This window comes from Eptatretus burgeri, chromosome 5 (assembly GCF_056783735.1).
Source record: "Eptatretus burgeri isolate ZD-2024b chromosome 5, Ebu_testis_v1, whole genome shotgun sequence".
NCBI lineage: Eukaryota > Metazoa > Chordata > Myxini > Myxiniformes > Myxinidae > Eptatretus > Eptatretus burgeri.
The window spans coordinates 18,465,904-18,488,894 of record NC_140965.1 but is presented as its reverse complement, the minus strand read 5'-3'; the positions used below and the strand labels follow the sequence as shown (position 1 = coordinate 18,488,894).

The following is a 22,991-nucleotide window of genomic DNA, read 5'->3' as shown; positions in this document are numbered from 1 at the left end:
CAGGTCAGGTATGGGAGCATGTGCCAGAACAGCGCGTCGCTAGGTCCACTTTCCACCGGTACTCCAGGGGCCTCCGTCTGGCCATCCCCCAGGCAGATGCCAGGCCCATCCCCATCTCCTTGAGATGCCGGTCAACCAGCTGCAACTACGAGGCACATGGTCGGCCCATCGGCCTCCTCCACTCACGAGACTCCCTCGCTGAGAGAATCTGGTGAGCAGGATCAGCGTCAGGAAAATGAGCCACATGTCCATACAGCAGCAACTGATGCTCACGGACTATGCAGGTAACAAATCTCATCCGAGTTTCTCTCAGCAACCGCTCGTTGGACACAAAATCTGACCAACGATAGCCAAGGATTCTCCGAAGAGACCTGCTACCAAAGGAATTAAGTCTCCATCTCAGATCCTTGGTCAGAGTCCAAGTCTCGCATCCACAGAGCAAGACTGGAAGCACCAAGGACCTGAAGACTCGGACTTTCATCCTCCCGCACAGGTACCGGCAGCACCACACCCCATTGTCCAGTGAATCGATGACTCCCCAGGCCCGACCCAGATGTCTATTGACCTCTGACTCACAGCCAGCAGAAACATGAATATCACTGCCAAGGTAAGTGAATCTCTCCACGACCTCAACATCCTCACCACAAACAGACACAGACAGGACAGCAGCATCCAAGGAATGAAGGTATGTTGGAATGAAGGTAAAACCTTTAAAAAATCTCCTCTCAAACCGCTCAACCAATGAATGCGAAACTTCATATATATGACCAATTACCCATGGATGGGAATATAGTTTGAAAATTATAATATAATATAGGTCACATGGTCTGGCAGCCCCATTAGAAATAAAAATTAGCCTCATCTGATGAATGCGAAACGTGAAATATGTGATCGACTACCCATTCTGAATTAAATTTTATAAAGATGACATCATCGGTCACATGATCTGGCAGCCACATTGGATAGAAAAATATACCCATGGAGAAATCAAATTTGATACCAATGACGTCATGGGTCACGTGTCCAATAAAAGCGGTGGTGGTTGGGGCTCCAGAATAACTGCTTAGTTATAAAGCACACATCTAGCTTTTTTTTTTTCTTCTTTCATTTGTGGCCTTCTTAAATGACATCAATTTTTCGTGACATCAATTTTTCCTACATTCTCCATTGATATCGATTCGTCATTATTCCTATTAAAAGATTTTGCTCATTTTCATTCCATTCTACTGTACTTAGATAATTGCTTTCATTGATGTTGCCTTGTTATAAATCATTGTAATGTTTTTTTTCTGAATGAGAGGTTTGTTCATATTCCTAATTTTTGTAAACAAGGACATAATGTGCCTTCCATCTATCACAACCCATAATTCATTCAAGCTGTAACACTGATATTCATGGAATGATGACGGTGGTTCACTTGAGGAGGCAGGATCTTGCATCGCCATCACGCTTTGATCATGACACTCACACCAATTGAGATTCTTGCAGAAATTCGATATGTTTTGTGAAATTGGACGGATCACTCCCATGAAGTATGCACTCAATTCTACACTGCAGGCCGATCATAGCAGATTATGCGAAAACGCCTTTGTCAAAGTAAAAGCCATTTCCACAAGATTCAAAACCCCCTAAAAGTGGAAATTAACATTGCTGTGCAAGTACAATGTTGCTGTGTAATTGATAGGCTCAGTGCCAAATGGGAATCCAGCTGTACACAAACAGACCTAATTCCAGGCATGACAACATGACCAAAATTCCCAAAGCTTTGCACATCACAAGGGGTAGCTTTGCACTGGAAGAGTTCACAAGTCAAGGCACAAACGGCATTCGCAAATCGCTCTCATCGTTGAAACGTCACTTTTATGTCCTTTAAGATTTCTGAGCATATGCACTGAGGGCTCATGTATGGTTGGTAAATGGTACGAGACATGCCATAGCACGGACAGCGCTGTCTATACGTGTGCGTGTGGATCCCAAACGATCGAACAACTGATTTCATATCTGGCTTCTTCAGTCGTCCATCAATGTGCTGTTTTATCATCGTACTGACGGTCACGTAACTGTGCTGGACCTAAATATTCATCAACTTCGTCAATCGTCCAGCGGACTGCCGGAATCTCCAGTATGGCAGGGGATGGGAGATTGTTCATTTTGGTTAGGAGGACAAAGCGGGGCCAGATTAACCTTTTGTGGGCCTGACACCAAAAAAATTGTGGGCCTCCATTTGTATGCAACATATAGGGTATTTCAAAAAGTGATGCAACTTTCAATGTTTATTTACAAAGAAACAAACCTGACACGGTATTTTCTTTCACTGATTGCTATTGCAGTAAGTCACTGCTGGAGTTAGTGAGAGCCCAAGGTCTGAAGATGGCATTTATGCAAAATCCTTGTCATTGACATTCTCGATGTATACTCCTCCGCAGTTCAGACAGGCATTGATCCTGACTCCAAAGTTCTGTCCAACTTTCCTGTTGGTCTCATGTGGCACTGCCTGGAGGTAGTCTGACACCTTCTGTTTCAGATAATCCAGTGTGGCAGAGCAGTTGGCACAGACAGAGCCCTTGGAAGACCCCAGCACCAGTAGTCCAGAGGGTTCAAGTCTGGGCTATGGGGTGCCCAGTCATGAGCAGTACCCAGAGCAATGAGGCAGTTTCTGAAAAGCTTCTGTGGGAAAGTAATGGTGTCACCAGCTGTATGTGGGGGTGCAGCATCCTGCATAAATCAGGTCATACTCAGCTGGTTTAGGGTGACCTTTTGGGCTAGATCATTTGGAAACTTGTGGAGCATGGCCCGGTTGTGCTCACCATTGATCATCACCATCCTGCTGTTATTCTCAAACCAGGAAGGCCCAAGAGTTCCTCATCTGGCATTGAAGGCACAGAAGCATGTGACCTGAAGCTATTTCAGGTACTTCTCAGTGATCTCATCAGGTGGTCTGCACCCCAGAAAATGTTATTGTGGTTGTTGTTGGCACCATTTAAGTGGAAATGGGCTTCATCACTGAACCAGATATCATATCAAGTCTCCTTTTCACGTCATCTTGACTCAATTTATGCCAAACAGAGATGATGCATGGGAAAAGCTTCAGTTCCTCAGTGAGGATATGTTGGTTTGATGCAGAGTTCCCGGGAGCGCCGGTGGTGGGACATCTTGGGACTGTCCACTACAGAATCCCGCACAGCGTCGATGTTGGCTTGGCTCTTGGTTACTGATGCTCTCCTGCCACTGTTGCCCTTGCTCTGGTTGTGCACTGTACCGTGTACCCTTGTGCTCAAAATGTTTCACAATTTGTTTGTCCATCACGTGTTTTGAGGTCGTATTCCCAGCAGAACTTCCAGTGGGTGTCTACATATGATTTAGTCTCATTCTACAGAGCCACCACTTTTGTCTTCTGCTTCACTGTCAATGGTATCGTTAAGCTACGGAGCTAGAAATCCCAGGGAACAAATACCACAATAACACCATCAAACCTTGAAAATGAAAGCGGTATCGGTTAAAAAACAAAGAAATGGCAGGAAGTCCTCAAAAAAAAAAAACAACTAGTAAGTTTCCTGTTTCAAATCGATTTCAATTCTGTTTGACTGCCAAACAGGTAGACAGAGTAAAACAATAGTCTCACTCCTCTCTGTGCATGTGAAATCGGGGCGAATTCAACGATGAAGTACTGCTCAACCGCAGCTTCGATTTCCGATTCGTATTCAAAATACAACATTCCATTGAGATGAGTCGTTTGCCTCGATTATGAACCGATGTTTGTGGATGGACAGGCAGACAGAAGTGAACCAAGTTGCTTAACCCTGCTTTCCACTTCATGTACGTGGGGGTAATGAGAAATGAGCACATTTAACAGTGAAAAATGCACAGGAATGGAAGAGGAAAACAAGGTTCCACGAAATACTATCTTAGCAAAATGGCAGTCTAAATTGGGATTTGCAATCCATCCACGCCAAACAAAACAAATTGCGATGTAACCAATCAACTAATTAACCCCTTCACCATTCGAGTCCACTTTCGGTATAATACAATATGATGAACAAAGGAATTCGTTTTGATGGCATTACAGAATATGAGCCCCACAGATGGTTGCTAATTCGACGATCAATAATGAAAGCCATTGAGGAGGTCCGTTGAGTGCAGAGGGTCCACGTCAGGGTGATGCATCAAGTGAGGCATATCTGGAATGGTCGGTGCCAAGAGGAGTGCAGAGCATGCATGGAGAGGTTTATAGATAGAAATCGTCCATCACTAGCTAGGAACACAACGTCCTGGGAGCACTCGATCACGGCCGACGTGGACCGCCACATGCACTTCGTGCGGTGGGACTGATGGGACATGACCCTCATCTGCTCGCAGTCTGTCATCACACGAACGAGGGATCTCTCGTTGTTGCTGAGATGCCATGTATTTTTGAATATCTGTGATTGCTAAATTCAATCGATTGCTCATAATGTTAATAAACAATTGCTGTTGTGTTTAAAACTTGTGCTTTGATTGTGACAATACATCGGTTAAATGCTAGGTATCGCATTGCATACACGTACGATGTCTTAATGGCTCAACCTCGATTCTCAAAAATGTATCTTCTTAAAAGATGCGGCCATTTTGATGTAACCAGAACAAAAGTGCATTCAACAAAGGACTGACCAAACTTGAACAATCAAAACGACCTGTTTTAGTACTCCAACCATAGTCCCTCATTTGCAATGCTAGAATTCCAATTCAAATTCCAACATTGTGTTGATTTTCCCATTCTCTCTCTTGCCTCCGAATGTATGCCTGGCGTTGGCTTAATGGTTCGGGTAAGTGGGCTTTGGATCCCAGGGTCCCGAGTTCAAATCCCGCTCAGCTGTTGAATTAATACCAGGTGGGGTTGACTCGGCCTGTCATCCTTCTGAGGTCGGCAAAATGAGTGCCAGCATGCTGGTATCCTGTGTCGGAGTGGCGACCCGTCCAGGATTGTGCCCAATAGCCAAGGAGACTGCTTAAGCAGCACCAATGCTCTGCACAGAGTATGATCCCAATCTACTCCTCTCCTCCTCCGAATGTCCCTGCGCTGCAGGTAATGATGCACAGTGCAATAATGACGAACAAATGTGCTCAAGGTAAACTTTGGATGATTGAATCACGTTTGTTCATAGGGCTGTATTTATTCTTTTTACATCTCGAGGCATACTCAACACTTCCTACGATGGTAACTGTGGCATTGTACTTTAGCTCTGCTAAGATGTGGAGAAAACACGCAAGAACTAGAACGGCACCTGGTGGAGCGCATACCTCCACCAGGCTGAACAGTTTGTGCTTTGTATCCCACTGATGGGCCAGACCTGGATTCGGATCTGAACCAAAATCGAATCAGCTTGTTCTTGTCACCTACTCAACTTGTACAACTTTTTGGAATATCTAATCATTCCAAAATGGACCTGATCATGGATCACATGAGATGCTTTGAAAAAGTCGCACAAGGATTCTCTCCCTCTTGGAAGTACCGCTTACATGAGAGGGAAACAACAGATGATGGAACGTCGAATGAAAACATTTCATCATGATTTTAGACTTTAAGCACCTGTCGAAGAAGTTGATATGACTACAAGACTTCCTCTTGGCAAAGATGCATGTGGCTAACCAGAATGCTGGATTCCTGCTGGCAGAGAGCGGGAGAGAGGGTTCAATAAAGCTTTCAATCTCATTGTGAACCTGCTTCTTGGTAATATTGTGATTATTGTGGAAATGTGGAAATGGGGAGAACATCCATGAACACAAAGAATATCCCAGAATTGATCATTTCAGGAGTCTGTACACTTAGATTCCTTGCCTGTTGTATGGGAGATGGGGGACCAATGTGATGTGTAGTTTAGATAGGATTTACCCTTCTAGGAATTCCCCCACTTTAAATCCATCCACAGTTGTCTTCGAGCCCCTTATCTAGAGTGGCTTTATGTCTTGTTTAGGCAATTTCCACAAACAAACAAACAAAGCTCTCATCGTGTTCCAATCAATCAATCAATCCATCTATCAATCTTCTAATCCATTACCCATAGTCCGTTCACATGACTCGCCATTTCATTTTCGAACCTCGATTCACCCTGCCGCCTCATAATTAATAATCAAGCCCCACTCACCATTCACCGTGCCGCTTCATAATTGCTTTTCACACCCCGTACTGGTTACAGAAACCCATCATTACCTCCGCCACCGAAGGTGAAGGAGGTTATGTTTTCACCCGTTTGTCTGTTTGTCTGTCAGTTTGTGTACATGATATCTCAAAAAGTTGTGGACGGATTCGGACGAAACTTGGTGGACACGTTGGGTGGGTGTGTCGCAAGGACGAATTGATTCGATTTTGGTGAAGATCCGAATCGGGATCAGGATAGGAGAATTATTTAATTTTAAAAGTGATTCTTCACTATTGAGAGATCAGGCCAAAAAAACGATATAGTCCTGTATCGCATGATATTTCAAAAATGTATTGGGACAGATATGTTCTCGTGGATCAGGCATTACGTGGCGGAGGTATGCGCTCTACCGAGTGCCCTTCTAGTTGTCAAAGTCAATCAATCTGTCAGTTCCTCCAAATTCCTCACTTTCTTTCATCTTTCCTGCACCTTCCACACAGAATGACACACATTCCAAACATAACCACAGTGCAACGGCAAGAACAGCGAAGGAAGCACAATATCAAGCAACAGAGACTGTGGTTCGGAGTGCAATTTCCTTGGGAGCAGTGGACCTTGTTCATCATGCTCTCCTTGGAAGCAGCTGTGAGTTGCAGTAAATGGGGATGTGCGGCATGCGGGGTCAAATAACCAATCAGCATGTATAACAATGTGTTATAGCATGGTTACTATCAAAGGGCACAGTGTGACTTTTACTCCTGGTAACTCCGCCTCACCTGAACTCTACCCTTTTGCGGCCCCACTCTGCCCACAAAGCTTAAAATCAGAGACCTGAGAACCATTCACTGCTGTAAGAATGTGATCGGATCCGATGAGAAAGAATCTGCCCGTTCTGTTCGCACCACAAAAAAACTGCCTGCCGGAACAAGCTGCACTGCACTAAAGCCAAGACAAGCTGCGTTGGGCGAAATGCGTTGTGGCGAGACAAGCACATAATCTGGTAGCTAACAGAGATTTGTATTACATCTCAAGTACAAAAGGGTTGAGAGCTAAACTCATCAGATGGTGGGATGGGGACCTCTGAATGACCATTCTTTAGTTTTACAATTGGTGCATTAAGTAGGGGGCGCTGCCTGAAGTTGGCTTTATGACCCTTTTCTCCCCAAAGTCAGTTTAAATTACATTTTTGAGTACATCGATCAATCATATGCTAAAAGTTTCATTTTGGCACTGTGATTACAGATGTGCCATTCATAAGTGACGAATGTGGTGCAAAATGCATTTAAGAACGGCCTAAAGGGGGGGCGCTACTTTTACATTTAAATCACATTTTGAGTACATTAATGAAACTTTGTGAAAAAATTCTTTTGACCTTTATGATGAAGGATCAGTTGTTCTTAAGTGATTGATTTGGTGCAAACTCCATTTAAGAAGCCACAATATATGGAGCTAAGGATAGTGCAAACACCAGCCTGAATGAGTGTAGGTAGGTACGAGAAGTTCGTGAAGACATAGGACCAAAGGAAAATGGAAAAAAAAAAACCTACGAGCCAATTTGAGGGGCATGGATGCAAGTGGACTACCACCTTGTGAAGATGAGCTCAATACTCACATTAAGCGTGCTTCTTTTGTTGCCAATATGTGGCAAGAGCAGATCAAAATCATATGGAGCAGCATTCCACTGAAGAAAATGGCTGGCAGTTAGTTGATGACCATTGCAAACAGGTTTGGTTCGAAGGGGAGCAACTTCCCGAAATCCTTAGCCCAGAGACAGAGGAATTGGAAGCAATGGACAAGGAAGAGGAGGATGACATGGAAATTGCATCTTCAGATGAAGATGACAGTTCTGACGAGGATGACTAGAATCATGTAACAGACAGGCAGGCTGAAACCATAATTATACCAATACTAATAAATACTAGTGAACTCATGATTATAGACATCTTCACAGTATAGGAATAGAACTTTTGCCTAATATTATGTGTGTGATTCATCAGCAGTTTTGATGTTTTGTTTTGTAAGTTTTAGTGATAGATTGATATCATTTTAAAATTTAGCATGATATGGATATGGATATCAAAAGGTAGTCATAGTTGACACATTACAAAAGTTTGGTTTCCAAAGAGCATAACCACTGAACATAGGCATGTTAGTGTCCTGTTGTGACATATAATTACATAGAAATGTTTTACCACAATAGCTACTTCGTGGATGCCCTCTTGCCAAAAGCGTGAAACATTAGGCAAGAAAAACTGTATAATTTTTCATGATTCATGATGCTTGTTCCATATGCATTGAATGTGTTGGGAAAATGCCAGGCCCAATTACTTTTACTTATGCTCCTTTTATGTATCGATGCCAGATCTACGTCACACTTGATTTTATCATCGAAATATACGTAGTTGATAGAAAAATTAAATTGATAGTTTCTTTGTTCTTCTATTCTATCAGACTCAAATTTTAAGGCATTCTATATGTTTTAAATATTTCATGTCTTCAAAGAAAACATGTTCTTATCATGTTACCAGAGAACATAAATAGGATTTCAACCATAATTTTCTTTAAATTTAGAATGTAATGCAAAATTTGATATCTGATAGAATCTTATAAATTTTACTGGTTTAATTACAAGGAACAATATAAATATGCAATATGAAATAATCTTTGTTTCACCATGACCTGCTCTCTATTGATCTTAATTTCCTGGAAACAGGTATTTGCCTGCGACCCCTTCTTAAATGAGTTTTGCACCAAAGATATCACTTAAGAACTACTGATCCTTCATTAAAGAAGGTCAGTAGAATATTTCAACAAAGTTTCATTGATGTACTTGACATGTGTTTTAAATGTGCTAAAATAGTGCCATCTTTAGGCCGTTCTTAAATGAATTTTGCACCAAATTTGACACAAGAAATACTGATCCTTCATCGGGAAGGTCTGAAGAATATTTCCACAAAGTTTCATTGATGTACTCAAAATGTTATTTAAATGTGAAAGTAGCACCCCCTTTACACCGTTCTTAAATGCATTTTGCACCAAATTCGTCACTTATGAATGGTACATCTGTAATCATAGTGTCAAAATGAAACTTATGGCACTAGCTTGATCAATGTACTCAAAAATGTAATTTAAACTGACTTTGTGGGGGGGGGCTGATGATTGCACTTCAAGCAGTGCCCACTACTTAATGCACAAATTGCAAAACTTAAGAATGGTCATTTGGAGGTCCCCATCCCACCATCTGATGAGTTTAGCTCTCAAACCTTTTGTACTTGAGATGTAATATAAATCTCTGTGAGCTCCCAGATTAACGGAGTCTCATCGAGAACAGAAGCGCCACAAGGTCCTTGAAGTGTAAGAATAGCTCCATTACCGACCGACACAATCTTTCCTTTCTTTCTACAAGAACCCCTAATTAGTCGACTTGAGACGCACAAAAGAGTGATAAAGATTCAAATAGTTATCAACGATTGGCCTATTGACCTGTCATAGCGAGGCTCTCTCACACCTCACACGCTTCCTTTAAGCCTACATTGCATACACCGTTCATCTCTTTTCATATCGCATCCACACGCACCTCTGCCTTCCATTCCTTCCCTTTCCTTTCCTCCCCTCTACTTTGGGATTGTTGTGGGCCCACCTGTTCGTGTCTGAGTGACTCAGAGACTGCAACCAAGCCTCACTCTGTTTCTTTCTTCTTCTTGATTTCCATGTTTCCCGGAATGTTGCTGATGGCGTGCCTATGCTGTGTTGTAGCATCAGTAAGACTGCAGAAATGGCTCAATAAGTGTGAAGGGATTACTTGCTGTCCTTTTTATTTATTTTTGTATACCTTGTCGAGGCTCGTATGAGAGCTAAACACAACGCACAGCAAGGGGGGCATGAGACAAGAGGGGAGGGAATGGGAAGGACAAAACAGTGGGGAACAGAGACATTAGGAGATCTGTGGAAGGGAATGAGATGGGGTGGGGAACACATGGTATACAAGATGGACGTTACAGGGACTTTCATGAAGGAGGTGGATTAATGGGGGTAGAAAGATCAAGGATTTGGATGGAGGAAGATATGAGATGGTGGTGAAGAGCTGTTTGGAAGGCCTGGAGGGAAGAATGGGATTGAACAGAGTGAGGGAGTTTATTCCAAAGGCGGGAAAAAAGAGGAATGAAAGAGTGAAGGTGACCAGTCATTCGTGATTTTGGTAGTTTTACCAGATGAGGGTTGTTTACGGACCTTGAGCGCCCTGTGGAAATATGGTGGGGACAAATCGCAGACACAGCAGGGGAGGGGGGGGAGATCGGAGAGGAGATGGTAAAAGAGAAAGACCACCAACCTGCCTGCGGTAAGAGAGTGTGAGAGGCCCAAAGACTCATCCTCATCGCGGGAGATGACAATGATCCCAAATGCCTTGGTTTCCACAGCGTGAAGCTGAGAAAGGTGAGCGGCAGGAGCAGCAGCCCAGAGGGGAGAGCAGTACTCCATCAGGCTGCGGACGAAAGCTTTGTATGTGGTCAGGAGTTCAGGTGGGCCGAGGAAGGACTTTGCATGACGGAGGATTCTCAGTCAGAGACTGGCTTTGGAGGCCAGGTTGTAAATGTGGTTTTCCCAGGAAAGATCATGGCAGATAGTGAGACCCAAAAGTTTGAATGAAAGGACTTCTTCAAGGGGATTGTTGAGAAAGTGGATGGGTTTTTTTTCCAAATGTTCCTTTCGGAGAGACAGCGAGAGTGTGAGATGTGTGCGGATTGAAAGACATGTTCCACGTGTTGGACAAGTTTGTGATTTTATCCAGATCTGCAGTGAGCGAAGAAGCTGCTGCTTGCCAGTCTGAGGAATGACCGATGGTATGGCAGAGGGTGGAGTCATCAGCAAAGAGATATAGAGGATTTTCCAGGAGTTGGAGAGATCATTGATGAAAACCAGAAAAATAACAGGGCCCACAATGCTGCCTTGAGGAACTCCAGCCTGGACAGGAAGAGGGGATGAAAGAACTCCATTTAGGGCCACACGTTGACTGCAACAGGAGAAGGAGTCTGCGAGACATGAGTGGAGATGGCCTTGGCTACCATAGGAAGAGTTTGGTGAGCAGGGCAGGGTGCCAGACCGTGTCAAAAGCTAACAATATGTCTCGAGATATGGCTCTGATTTTATGTCTGGCATTGAGGACCTCCATCCATTGTTGGGAGAGCAGAAGCAACATATCCAGCGAAGAGTGACCTGGTCTGAAACCAAATTGATGATTGGAAATCAAGCCATTGGAGAAGAGGAAGGATTTGATGTCTGAAGCGATGATGGATTCCATAACCTTGCTGATGATTGGGAGAAGGCTGATTGGTCTGTAGTTGCAGGGATCTGTTTGTGCACCTTTTTTATGCAGGGCAGTAATGTTTGCTGATTTCTAAGCAGATGGCAGATGACCTTGAGCAAATGAGAGGGTGACTAGAACAGAGAGGGTGAGCAAGAGCAGAGGGAGCAGGTTTTTAGGGCACGTGGGCTGATGCCATCTGGACTGGTTGCAGAATCTGAGTCGAGGTTTGACAGCAAGCTCTCCACCCTGTCAGGGGAAAAGGATACAGAGTCCAGGGACAGTTGGGTGCGATTGGGTAAGGTGGGTCCAGAAAGCGATGGGTTTTGGACACAAGATTTCGATGCAAATACCGAGTTTAGGCATTCAGCCTTTTCACGTGCGGTATCAGCAGTGCGGCCATTTGAGGTAAGGGTGGGGATGGAGGGGGAACATACACCAGAAACAGATTTGATTAGACGCCACCAGGATTTTGAGGAGGGAGAGAGGTTTGAGAGTTCAGACTTGAGATTAGAAAGATGTTGTTTTCTCGCTCTCCTGAGGGTAGATACACACTTGTTCCAAGCTTTATGGAAGGAACTGAGATTACCCTCATTTGGGTTTGCTTTCCATGAGGCAAAGGCAAGTTGTTTCAGTACAACTGCCTCGCCACAAGCTTCAGTGAACCAAGGGCGGGAGGAAGGGTAGGACAACTGAAGACGAGAGTGGATAAATCTGTGCATGAGGGAGGGTAGAAACACACTTATTCTGAGCTTTTGTGTCTTTCATTGTACTGCCACTTTATAACTGCTGGCAGTGTTGACCAGGTACCAAAACATCCTACTTTGATTAGATACCTGACTCTGACCCATGATGTTGAATTTATAATTGGATTAAAATAAATAAAATTCAAATCAAATGGAAGACCAAATCGGTGCAGTCCTGCATTGGAGTCACAGAAGGAACCCGAACAAGCAAAAAAGCAAAGATTAAGTCATCAGGGGGAACCTGGATAGGATTCACATTTCAGCTGCTACTCCTCTACCCTCAAACCCATTCAGGAACAGTCGTGAGCCATATTCAACCCCCCAAATAAATATTTATTTTTCTTCCGAGGACCATTTTATCCCTGAGGACGAGATGACCCTCAAATTTTCATACTCATCAGATGTAGCCTTCTTCTTCTTCTTCTTTCGGCTGCTCCCGTTAGGGGTCGCCACAGCGGATCATCCATTATGATCCGCATAGTGATTTGGCACATGTTTTACGCCGGATGCCCTTCCTGACGCAACCCTGGTCGCCTCTTACGACACAGGGATATGGTACACCTATTTTAACCGGGGTATACACCGGCCCAGTATACTGGTACTCATTTCGCTGACCTCGGAAGGATGACAGGCTGAGTCAACCCCCTGGTGTATTAATTCAGTGGCTCAACGGGGCTTGAACTCAGGACCTCTTGGATCCCAAGCCGCTGCCCTAACCACTGCGCCAACACCAGGCTATTGTTATAACCAGTTATATTATATAACCACCAGACATCTATCAGATGTAGCCTTCTATATATGCAATTATGACATCATAACTAAAGCAACTATGATGTCATAAAAAACATCACATATTCCCCATGAGGAGTAGTTGATATGTGCCAAATTTCAATTTTTGTCCTTGGTGCGGTTTCAGAGATACAGAGGTCCAAAGGTTTTACAACATGGCTGCCACACCACATGACTTATGACGTCATAATTATGATTAAAACATTCTGCATGATCAGTCGCACCTATGGTGAAAATTTAGTCTCAATCCAACAAGCGGTTGCAGAGAACAACACAAAAGTTCTGTGTAGACAAACAAACAAACAAACAAACGGACCCAAACCGAATACTCTCTCCTTCGGGGAAAGGTAATTAGAGTTCATCGAACACAATACCCCACAGTGTTCAAGTACTGTCTATACAGGAGTGCCTTACCGTTTGCAGGGGTTACATTCTTGAAAATCCTTGTGAACAGCAAATCTGCAAACATAGGGGCAATGGGGAAAATAAGGTTAAGGCCGAAACTCAAAAATTTATCCAAACTGTAGCCTTCATTTTAAAAGCATGTTTGAGCATTGTTTTTGTGCTACTTATTTTGATGATTTAAGGAGTTATTAACAACATTAAATAAAGTTTATTTTCTTGAGTTATTAAGATCATTGAACGTTCCTTTAATAATAATGATGATAAACTTGATCCAATAATGTGATGGCGACGATAAAGACGAGCTGATGGAACTGATGGTATTGGTGGGGGCTGAAAGGATCAGACCGTGCATGACATTATAACATGTTAGATCAGGTGATTGAAAGAATCAGACCATGCACGACATTATAACATGTTAGATCAGGTCATTGAAAGAATGAGACCGTGCATGACATTCTATATGTTAGATCATGTCATTGAAAGGATCAGACCGTGCATGACATTATAACATGTTAGATCGGGTCATTGAAAGGATCAGACCGTGCACCACATTATAAATGTTAGGTCAGGTCATTGAAAGGATCAGACCGTGCACCACATTATAACATGTTAGGTCAGGTCATTGAAAGAATCAGACTGTGCATGACATTATAACATGTTAGATCAGGTCATTGAAAGAATCAGAGCGTACATGCCATTCCATGTGTTAGATCCGGTCATTGAAAGAATCACACCATGCATGACATTATAATATGTTAGATCGGGTCATTGAAAGAATCAGACCGTACATGCCATTCCATACATTAGATCCGGTCATTGAAAGAATCACACCGGGCATGACATCATAACATGTTACATCAGGTCATTGAAAGAATCAGACCGTGCATGATATTCTCTGTGTTAGATTGGGTCATTGAAAGGATCAGACCGTGAACCACATTATAACATGTTAGATCAGGTCATTGAAAGAATCAGACCATGACTGACATTATAACATGTTCGATCAGGTCATTGAAAGAATCAGACCATGCACGACATTATAACATGTTAGATCAGGTCATTGAATGAATCAGACCGTGCATGATATTCCCTGTGTTAGATCGGGTCATTGAATGAATCAGACCGTGCATGATATTCCCTGTGTTAGATCGGGTCATTGAAAGGATCAGACCGTGCACCACATTATCACGTCACATCAGGTCATTGAAAGAATCACACCATTCATGACATTATAACAAGTTTGCTCAGGTCATTGAAAGAATCAGACCATGCATGACATAATAATATGTTAGATCAGGTCATTGAAAGGATCAGACCGTGCATGACATTCTATATGTTAGATCGGGTCATTGAAACAATCAGACTATGCATGACATCATAACACGTTATTTCAGGTCATTGCGAGAATCAGACCGTGCACGACATTTCACATGTTAGATCGGGTCGTTGAAAGAATCAGACTATGCATGACATCATAACATGTTATATCAGGTCATTGAAATAATCAGACCATGCATGACATTATAACATGTTAGATCATGTCACTGAAAGGATCAGACCGTACACGACATTATGATATGTTTGATCAGGTCATTGAAAGAATCAGACCGTGCATTACATTCTATATGTTAGATCAGGTCATTGCAAGAATCAGACCACGCATGACATTATAAAATGTTCGATCAACCTTGGGAATATTGCAACTCACAAAAACCCCTTGTGAGTGGGGGAGGTGTGGACTTAAATTGCTGCATCCTTCATCATGTGCCCCCCCCCCCCCAACTCGTCCTCCTGTCAAGCTTGGTTGCGATTGGATAAGTTATCTCAAAAAATAGTCAGACAGACAGAGACACCAAATTGCGTATTTCAGTCAGAGAAGCAAGAGCAGACCCGGTCTCAAGTGATGTTTCACCCACTTCCCAGTGAGCTTCCTGAGGCCAATAGCTTCCTCTGTTGGTCAAACCTTACAAAACATTCAGTCCAGATCAGATCCCTTCAATGTAGGGGGTACCAAGAAACAAGAGCCACACCAGTTATTGCTGGTGACCAACAGGTGACCAGTTATAATGACCAACATGAAATGCCTGCCACAAATCAACCTGTCTGTGGTATACAAAGAAATTCTGGGAGTAGCCCAGAACAATCTAATTTTTTTCAAAGGCTCTTCTGGCAAAACAGTTGCATCAGCTCCGCCTTAGTATTAGGCACTCCTACTTCCCTGTAAGATTGCACTGCAGCCAATACTGGGAAGAGAATTTAATTCTTAGCTTAACAGACCAATCCACCCTGGAGAGGGAACCTCCACGGACACGAGTTCCGGGCTTGTTGGGGAGGAGCTCCTGCTCTGTGCTGATGAGGGCCGACAAGTCAACGAGCCAGATTCAAGATATGGACAGCAGTGAACATCACTGTACTTTACATGAATTGCAAGGACATTTGTAGACAATGGATGAAACAGCATATAGGATTTGAACCTGGAATGCCAGTGTCATAATCTTGTTCCAATTGGGGGAAAACAGAACAAGCCAGGAATTATTATGACCTGCAGGCTTACTGAAAACCCTAATGTAGGCATAATGGGCCAAATGGCCTCTACCGGCATAAAAGTTACTTCTGTAAACCTCCCTCAGCAGAACCCTGGCTCCTGACATAGAGGGAGTCCGTGGACCAAACGAGCTAGTGATACACAGGCTGTACCGTATCGAAGGACCCGGTTATTATATGGCAGTGTGGTGTTTCCTTCGAGAGCGATTGTAGATTTCAACTCAATGTTTGATATTGGGTCATTCCTGGCAGAACCTGGTGGTGGCTTGGGATCCTAGGGTCCCGAGTTCAAGCCCCGTTGGGCCACTGAATTAATACACCAGGAGGTTGACTCAGCCTGTCATCCCTCCAAGGTTGGCAAAATGAGCACCAGTGCACTGGTAAGGGGGACACCGCATCAGTGGCATTGCTGCATCCCAACCAATGATGCACCCAATCGAGAAAGATTCCTGGTGGAACTTTTTGCAATCTTTCAACTTATATTTTGGTGGGAAGTGTGGCGATATGCGATGGCATGTCATCGACATCACTCTAATTTGGTTTGGCAAGGTGGGCTTTGATATACCATGATGCATGGCTTCTTTGTTCTCAGACATTTGAGGGGAGATTTCAGCTTTTATATTTCTCCTTTGATCAGAATGCTTCACAGGGAAAAGTGTAAGTGTGTATGTGTGTGTCGTTTTAAAAATTTAATCACAAAATGCAATCTGTGGAAGAGCCTTATTAAAATGCACCAGAGAGAGTACCAAATGTAATCAGTGCTTGGAGCCCCCCCCCAGACCCCACTGCACACCTCTCACAGAGTGCTCCCATGCACGTCCCTAACAAGGAAATTACAGACCCAGGAGGAGGCCATTCGGCCTGTCATGCCTGCACCACACCAACACCAGATTAAACTAGAGTTCATAGGACATCTTACCCCACTCATTCTTGAGAAAAATAATGGACATGGGTGGGGTCAGCGAGCAACAAATTTGATTTGTCGAGATGATGTAAAATGTCGTAAAATTTTGTCCAAGTTTTGCGAAACGAAAGGTTTTTGAAAGTGCCAAAAAGGCGATTTGTGCTCCAGAGTGTTCAAGTATATGATTCAATTGAAATAAAATAAAGATTTTAGAAGTTGCAGAAAAAAAAATTTGGAAGTTGATGCAGCGTCTTTTACACCACCATATTTAACACGTTACATTTATTTTTTGTATACATAGTTGAAGCTCGTGGAAGAGCGTACAGTGAACAGATCAGGACGGAACAGACAAAGACAGGACGCAGAACACGCATGCATGGGGTGGACAAAATGGATACAGAAGGAAACTCCGAGGATTTACTGCTGATTTAAAAAAATATATTCTTGATCACCTTTTGTCCAGCATGTTTGGCTCCCCACATCTTCTTGTTTCCTTGTTATTTTCCCTTTGGCTTCCAGGCCTCTGGCTCAAAGGGGTCAGGTCTATGTCTGCCAATGAGACCCCCTTGAAACTCCCTCTCACTACACTCTTGGTCCCTCTCACTCGCATCCTGACCACGCTTCCGAAACAGCTGTTGCCTTGCTGCACCTTTCTGTACCTCCTGAAGAGTTGAAGGGTCATTCCTGCGTCCACGGATCCAAGCATCCCATTCTGGCGCGATGCTTTCCCGTGTGTAATCCTTTTCACTACAGCTCCCAGATGGCACCACGATCCTGTGAACTTTCTTTGTAAATTTGTAATTTGTTCTTCATGCCTGTTGTTTGCGTCCTTTATGACGTCCTTAAAAAAACACAGTAAGTTTCCTCTTTGGAATGATTTTCAATTTTGTTGAACTTCCAGACAGGCAGACAGACTAAAAAAACAAATCTCACTCATCTCTGCATGCATGATCGCGACAAATTCAGATCCAAAGTAATGCTAAACTACAGGTTCGTTTTCCGATTCTTGTTCAAAATATAACATTCATTTGGAATTAAGTAGTACCTCGATCATAGACTGATGCTTGTGGACAGACAGACAGACAGACAAACAGACAAACAGACAAAGGGAACTAATTGGTTTTCACTTTGTATGCTCTCAGGAAATAAATCAGATCAAAAATTTTTTTAATTGAGGGAATGGGGGGAGGAATGGGGATAAGAGAAGAGGGGACTTTCAAAATGATGTACGAATGCTAATGAGACCTTTCACATGCCCTGTGTGTGAGTTCTCAGTGACTCACTTCTGCTAACTGGGGCACCATTAACCTGCCATTGCTAGGACGAAATAAGTAAGTCAAAAACTCTATTAAACACAATTTTCAGCATTTAACCGAAAGAGTGGGAAGTTCGTGATGGTAAAGCATAATTATTGTGTTCTTGCATGCAAATCGGGCTCACAAAAATAGAGGAAACACGAGGAATATTAATGGACGAGAAGGGTCGAGTACATACGATTTCCTGCTGATACAAGCAAGCAGGTCGATAAATAAATAAATATATAAACACACACACACACACACACACACACACACACACACACACACACACACACACACACACACACACACACACACACACACACACACTTTATAACTGTCCTCACATCTGCCACTCACTCCCCCCTGCTCTCCCCCCCCCACCCCAGACACATATAATTAATGGTAGCTAGCATGGACCCACAGAACATAAAGTGACTTCAAGTCCTCAACAGCCCTCCCTCCCAATCCCAAGTCCTCAATCTGCCCCTCCCAATCCTCAGGCTTGAATCTCTTTCTTATTCCAACCCTTCAAACCCCACCACAACACCTCAAGCCCTCCTCCCCCACCACACCTTAACCTCCTCTCAGAAAGGCTGAACTCCCCACCCCAATTCTGTCCCAGCTTTGCTTCCCCCACTCTCCCAACCCCAACTCTCTGTCTTCCCATGACCTCCTCCCACTCATAAATGCAAAAAACCATGACATATTTATTCAATAGCTCATCGAAATAGTGGAACATTTAACTCTTTCCCCTCCCCATTCCAGCCCAATATCATGCCATCACTGACTTCACAGGAACTGCGATCTGAAGAGCAACAGCGTGGCTTCTACGTGTTATGGGCCAGCATGGTCAACAGTCCACCTGCAGAAGATATGCAGAAACCCTGTGGGATTGCAACTGTCAAGCTGAATTGTGACCTGATATAACATAAACCAATTATCTTCTTCCTCATTCATATACACACATCGTTAAAAGTAAAAGAGAGCAAAGATTCACAGACCCTGCACAGTAAAAATCCTTGCTTTAGACAATGTCACAGTTATTTGGGCGGTGTATAAGCAACAGACCGCTGCCTCAATCGCTCCCGAAAATAAATAAATATAAAAACAATCTGGATTTGAAGCGAAACCATGCCCACTGCCTATAGTGCTGATAGAAAGTCTTTATAATGGCATGTGTTTTATGATCCCGAATCGAGTTGTTTAAGAGAACATAGTCGGAAAATAATAGCAAGGCCCTGCACAACCACAACTTCCACGGTAAAAGTGCTGTTTGAGAGAATGCCACATGTAGTTATTTAGGTGGTGTATAGACAACAGACTACTGCCTCAATCACCAAGGCAGATCTTCACAAGGCCCGTGACACCTATAGGCTCAAAATCCTTTCAACTGTCAGTTTGGTTGTTTTACAATGAAGGGAAAAGTTATAGGGAGGTCATGGCAATGGTGAATATGACATATGAATATGTCTGACTTCACACAGCATTATAAGTACTAGTGCGTGCCCGTAGGTGCTTAGCCGTACGTGCAAACCAAAAAAAACCACTTTCAAACCGCTTGCCAGAAACAACCACACAGGCCGTTCCTTCGCTCTCACGTGCCCGTATGTGCGTGGCCGTACGCGCAAAAAAAAAAAAAAATATATATATATACATATACTTTAAAACCGCTTGCCAGAAACAACCACACAGGCTGTTCCTTCACTCTTGCGTGCCCGTACGTGCGTGCGTGACCTTACATTAAAACAAACAAAAAAAACCTTTCAAGAAACCACACAGGCCGTTCCTTCTCTCTCGTAAACGACACCTGGATTGGGGCATTGTGTTTATCTATAAATGCGCATAAGAAATCGAGAAATTATTAGAATACAGTAACTCCCCACTATCCGGAAGTAGTGCGTGCCCATACGGAATGTTCACATGCATTCCACAAATTATCGCTTTCATCAAAGTAAAAACTGCTGTGATACTTACACACACAGAGTTAATTAAAAACCAAATTAAAATCAAGTTTATCTCCCTTTCTTCGCCAGCCATAACATTCGCTGCCATTGACCATTGCCACTCCTATGTCACGGTGAGGTGACAGGGTAGGATTTGTAGGAGGCCTGAAAGTAGTGTCATTAGGTATTCCATGTTCGAATTGTTTTAGTTTGAAAATAGTTAAAAAAAAATAGTTTGCAAAGCATACCACCAAATTGAGATGTATTTCATTGGCAAGCATGTTGAGTGGAGCTGAATTCCTTAACACTTCCAAAGGCCACACCGTTTTGACACTTGGAAACAAAAATAAATTGTGCACTTTTTTTGATAAATTATTTTCGGAACAATTTTTCTTCAATAAATAAATAATAGTAAAAATTGTCTCCATGTACACACCTTTATCTCGTAAGCACGTCTTCATAAACAACATTGCTGAGGAAACGGCGCTTCTTCTTTGTTTCCTTGTCCAGGGCAAGAATGCGGAGGCTGCTGGATCTGCCAACGTTTTGATAAATTATTAGTTTTAATGGCCAATTATTCAATTAGTACCAATGTATTTTGCCTTTTCGCAAGGAAAAACACAAAGAGAAGAGAAGAGAAAAAAACCCGTAATAGCGAACGCAGCTGAGGTTCTCTACCCCCATCGGCCATGCCTACGCAGCAACGTGTCCCGTCATTGGTTGGAAAATAAATGGCCGCAGCAACGTGTCCTGTCATTGGTTGGTAAATAAATGGCCACAACTTGGGAAGCACTTGTCCGATTAATATCAAACCTTGAAAATGCACATCCTCAGGTCCACAGCAATATACCTGGCAAGTTTCAATTAGATCGGACCAGTGGTTGTCGAGAAACAGCGGTCACACACACACACCTGGAATTATAGATAGATAAACATGAAGACCACATGATGTGTTTGTCCAAGTTGAAATTGTGGGTGAAGTCAGGCGAACAATCCAACCAATGCGTGGAATGGAATGTAACACAAAGACAGACGAACAAGCGTATTATGAGCTTATCTGGAATTGGTATTGTCATGGGGGTGGCCGTTCCAGGTTAATCACCGACCTAAATTGTGGTAATGGGTGGTTAACACCCTTATTCCCTTATTAATAGGAGGCGGACACGTTGATCCTCAGAGATTAACACGTGTGCAAGAGGGGCAGGGCGCAATAGCGGAGGGACGGAGGCACAGGGAGGCGCAGCATGGTTGGGGGGGGGGGGGTTATACTCAAACCCCACTACAAATACACGCATACAGTTTCTTAAAAGGAATACATTTAATGAAAATAAAGAAATATTTACAAAGGCCAAGAATTCAAAAGGTAATGATAATAATGAAGTAAATAAATAAATCCTTAAGTCAATGCACCTCCCCACACAGACTCAGATACAGACAACGGGGAAACAAAATATAAAGAAAACCCTTCCTTTCAACTGTTCTTGTACTTAGCTTGACCCAGAGCTGGTCTTTGTGGAACTTGGAATCAAGGCACTTTTATTCGCACGTGCAGATGCACACAACAAAATGGCGCTTCTCTCATAGCGGGACAAATGTACCCCAGGCAATCCTTGAGTGGCACTCATCACCAAAGCTCAGAGACCAAGTGCAACAGCTTTGTGTGCCAATCGTCCTCACCAACCCAAGCAAGAGCCAAAGGCCAGCATCTTCCTTCACCACGAGAGCTAAATCACCTCAACACAAATACAAGGGTTGTGTCGTCGTTCTTGGCGTGTGCTCACCCTCCGCTCTCTCCTCTCCAAAATCCGCAACCCCCTTCCTCTTTTATCACGGCTCTCCAAAATGTGCAAGCCTACTGAGTCCGATGCCTCTCAAAAGGCGCCAGCCTGACCTTCTTCTCGATCACGTCTATATATCCTCCACCTCCAGGGCGTGGCCTGCTCATACAAAACCCAGGAAGGCGGGGCTTTTTCCTGCTCGGCTAGCTTCTGACATCATGTCCATCAATCATCCTTCAGGGGCGTGACTTCGCCTGTTGTCACCCTTTGAAGGCGGGGCTTTCTGCATGCTTGGCTTGTTTGCTTTAGGGACGTGTTCCCCACCTTTATTGCCAATCTGGAAATATAAAAACATCGGAAAAAACTCACAGAGGGGCGATTACATACTGGAGTAACTTATTCTTTAACACGAGCTAAGTAACACGACACCACCCCCTCGTGTGGTGATACACAACACATGAGCTCACAAGTTCCCCACTTAGTTACATTGAGATGCCTCCTACATACAAGTATCCACGGACCAAGTAACTTGACACAATGCTATATTCCCTTTTAAATTCTTCATTCTAGCCCTACAACCGTAACAGTATTGTCATCACGCACCATCCGTCTGTCCGTTCATCTCCTATCTTGACTTCTGGCCAAAATGCTGGGCCGATACAGCTGAAATTTGGCAGCAACATTCCTCTCCTGACTGGTAACAGGGATTGCAAAGCTCGTTCCAGTCACATGACTTTATGTAGATCAAAAGGGCTGACTTAGTAAATTTCTTCCAAAATCTTGTTCTCCAGACCCACCAGTCAAAATGCTCCCAAATTTGAGTTACAACATTAAGCTAGGATAGGGATGTTAAATTGCAGAGGTCATGCTGATCACATGACCAGAAGTGTATCAAAATGGCCGACTTTTTTGTGGAGGTCATGTTGATTTGGTCAATTTTTGTTGACTTGGTCATTTTTTGGGAAAATTGTGTAAATTCCTTCAAAAATCTTCTCCTCCAAACCCACCAGAATGCTACCAAATTTGGGTTCAACATTAGCCCAAGTTGTGTTGTGATCACAAAATCTTTTTCTCTCGACCCAACAGTCAGAATGCTACCAAATTTGGGTTGCAACATTAGGCCAGGGATATTGTGGAAGTCATGCCGATCACGTGACCAGAAG

The 22,991-nt window shown here is 43.4% G+C and overlaps 1 protein-coding gene across 1 annotated transcript in view; it reads right to left on the bottom strand.

Moving 5' to 3' along the window:
* The window catches only part of LOC147025949 (uncharacterized), a 68,524-nt gene that overhangs the window by 39,884 nt on the left and 5,649 nt on the right, over positions 1–22,991 (bottom strand). Inside the window, exon 3 of the mRNA XM_085883559.1 lies at positions 13,368–13,412. Coding sequence (XP_085739685.1) covers positions 13,368–13,412 — 45 coding nt within the window. The remainder of the gene's footprint in view (positions 1–13,367; positions 13,413–22,991) is intronic.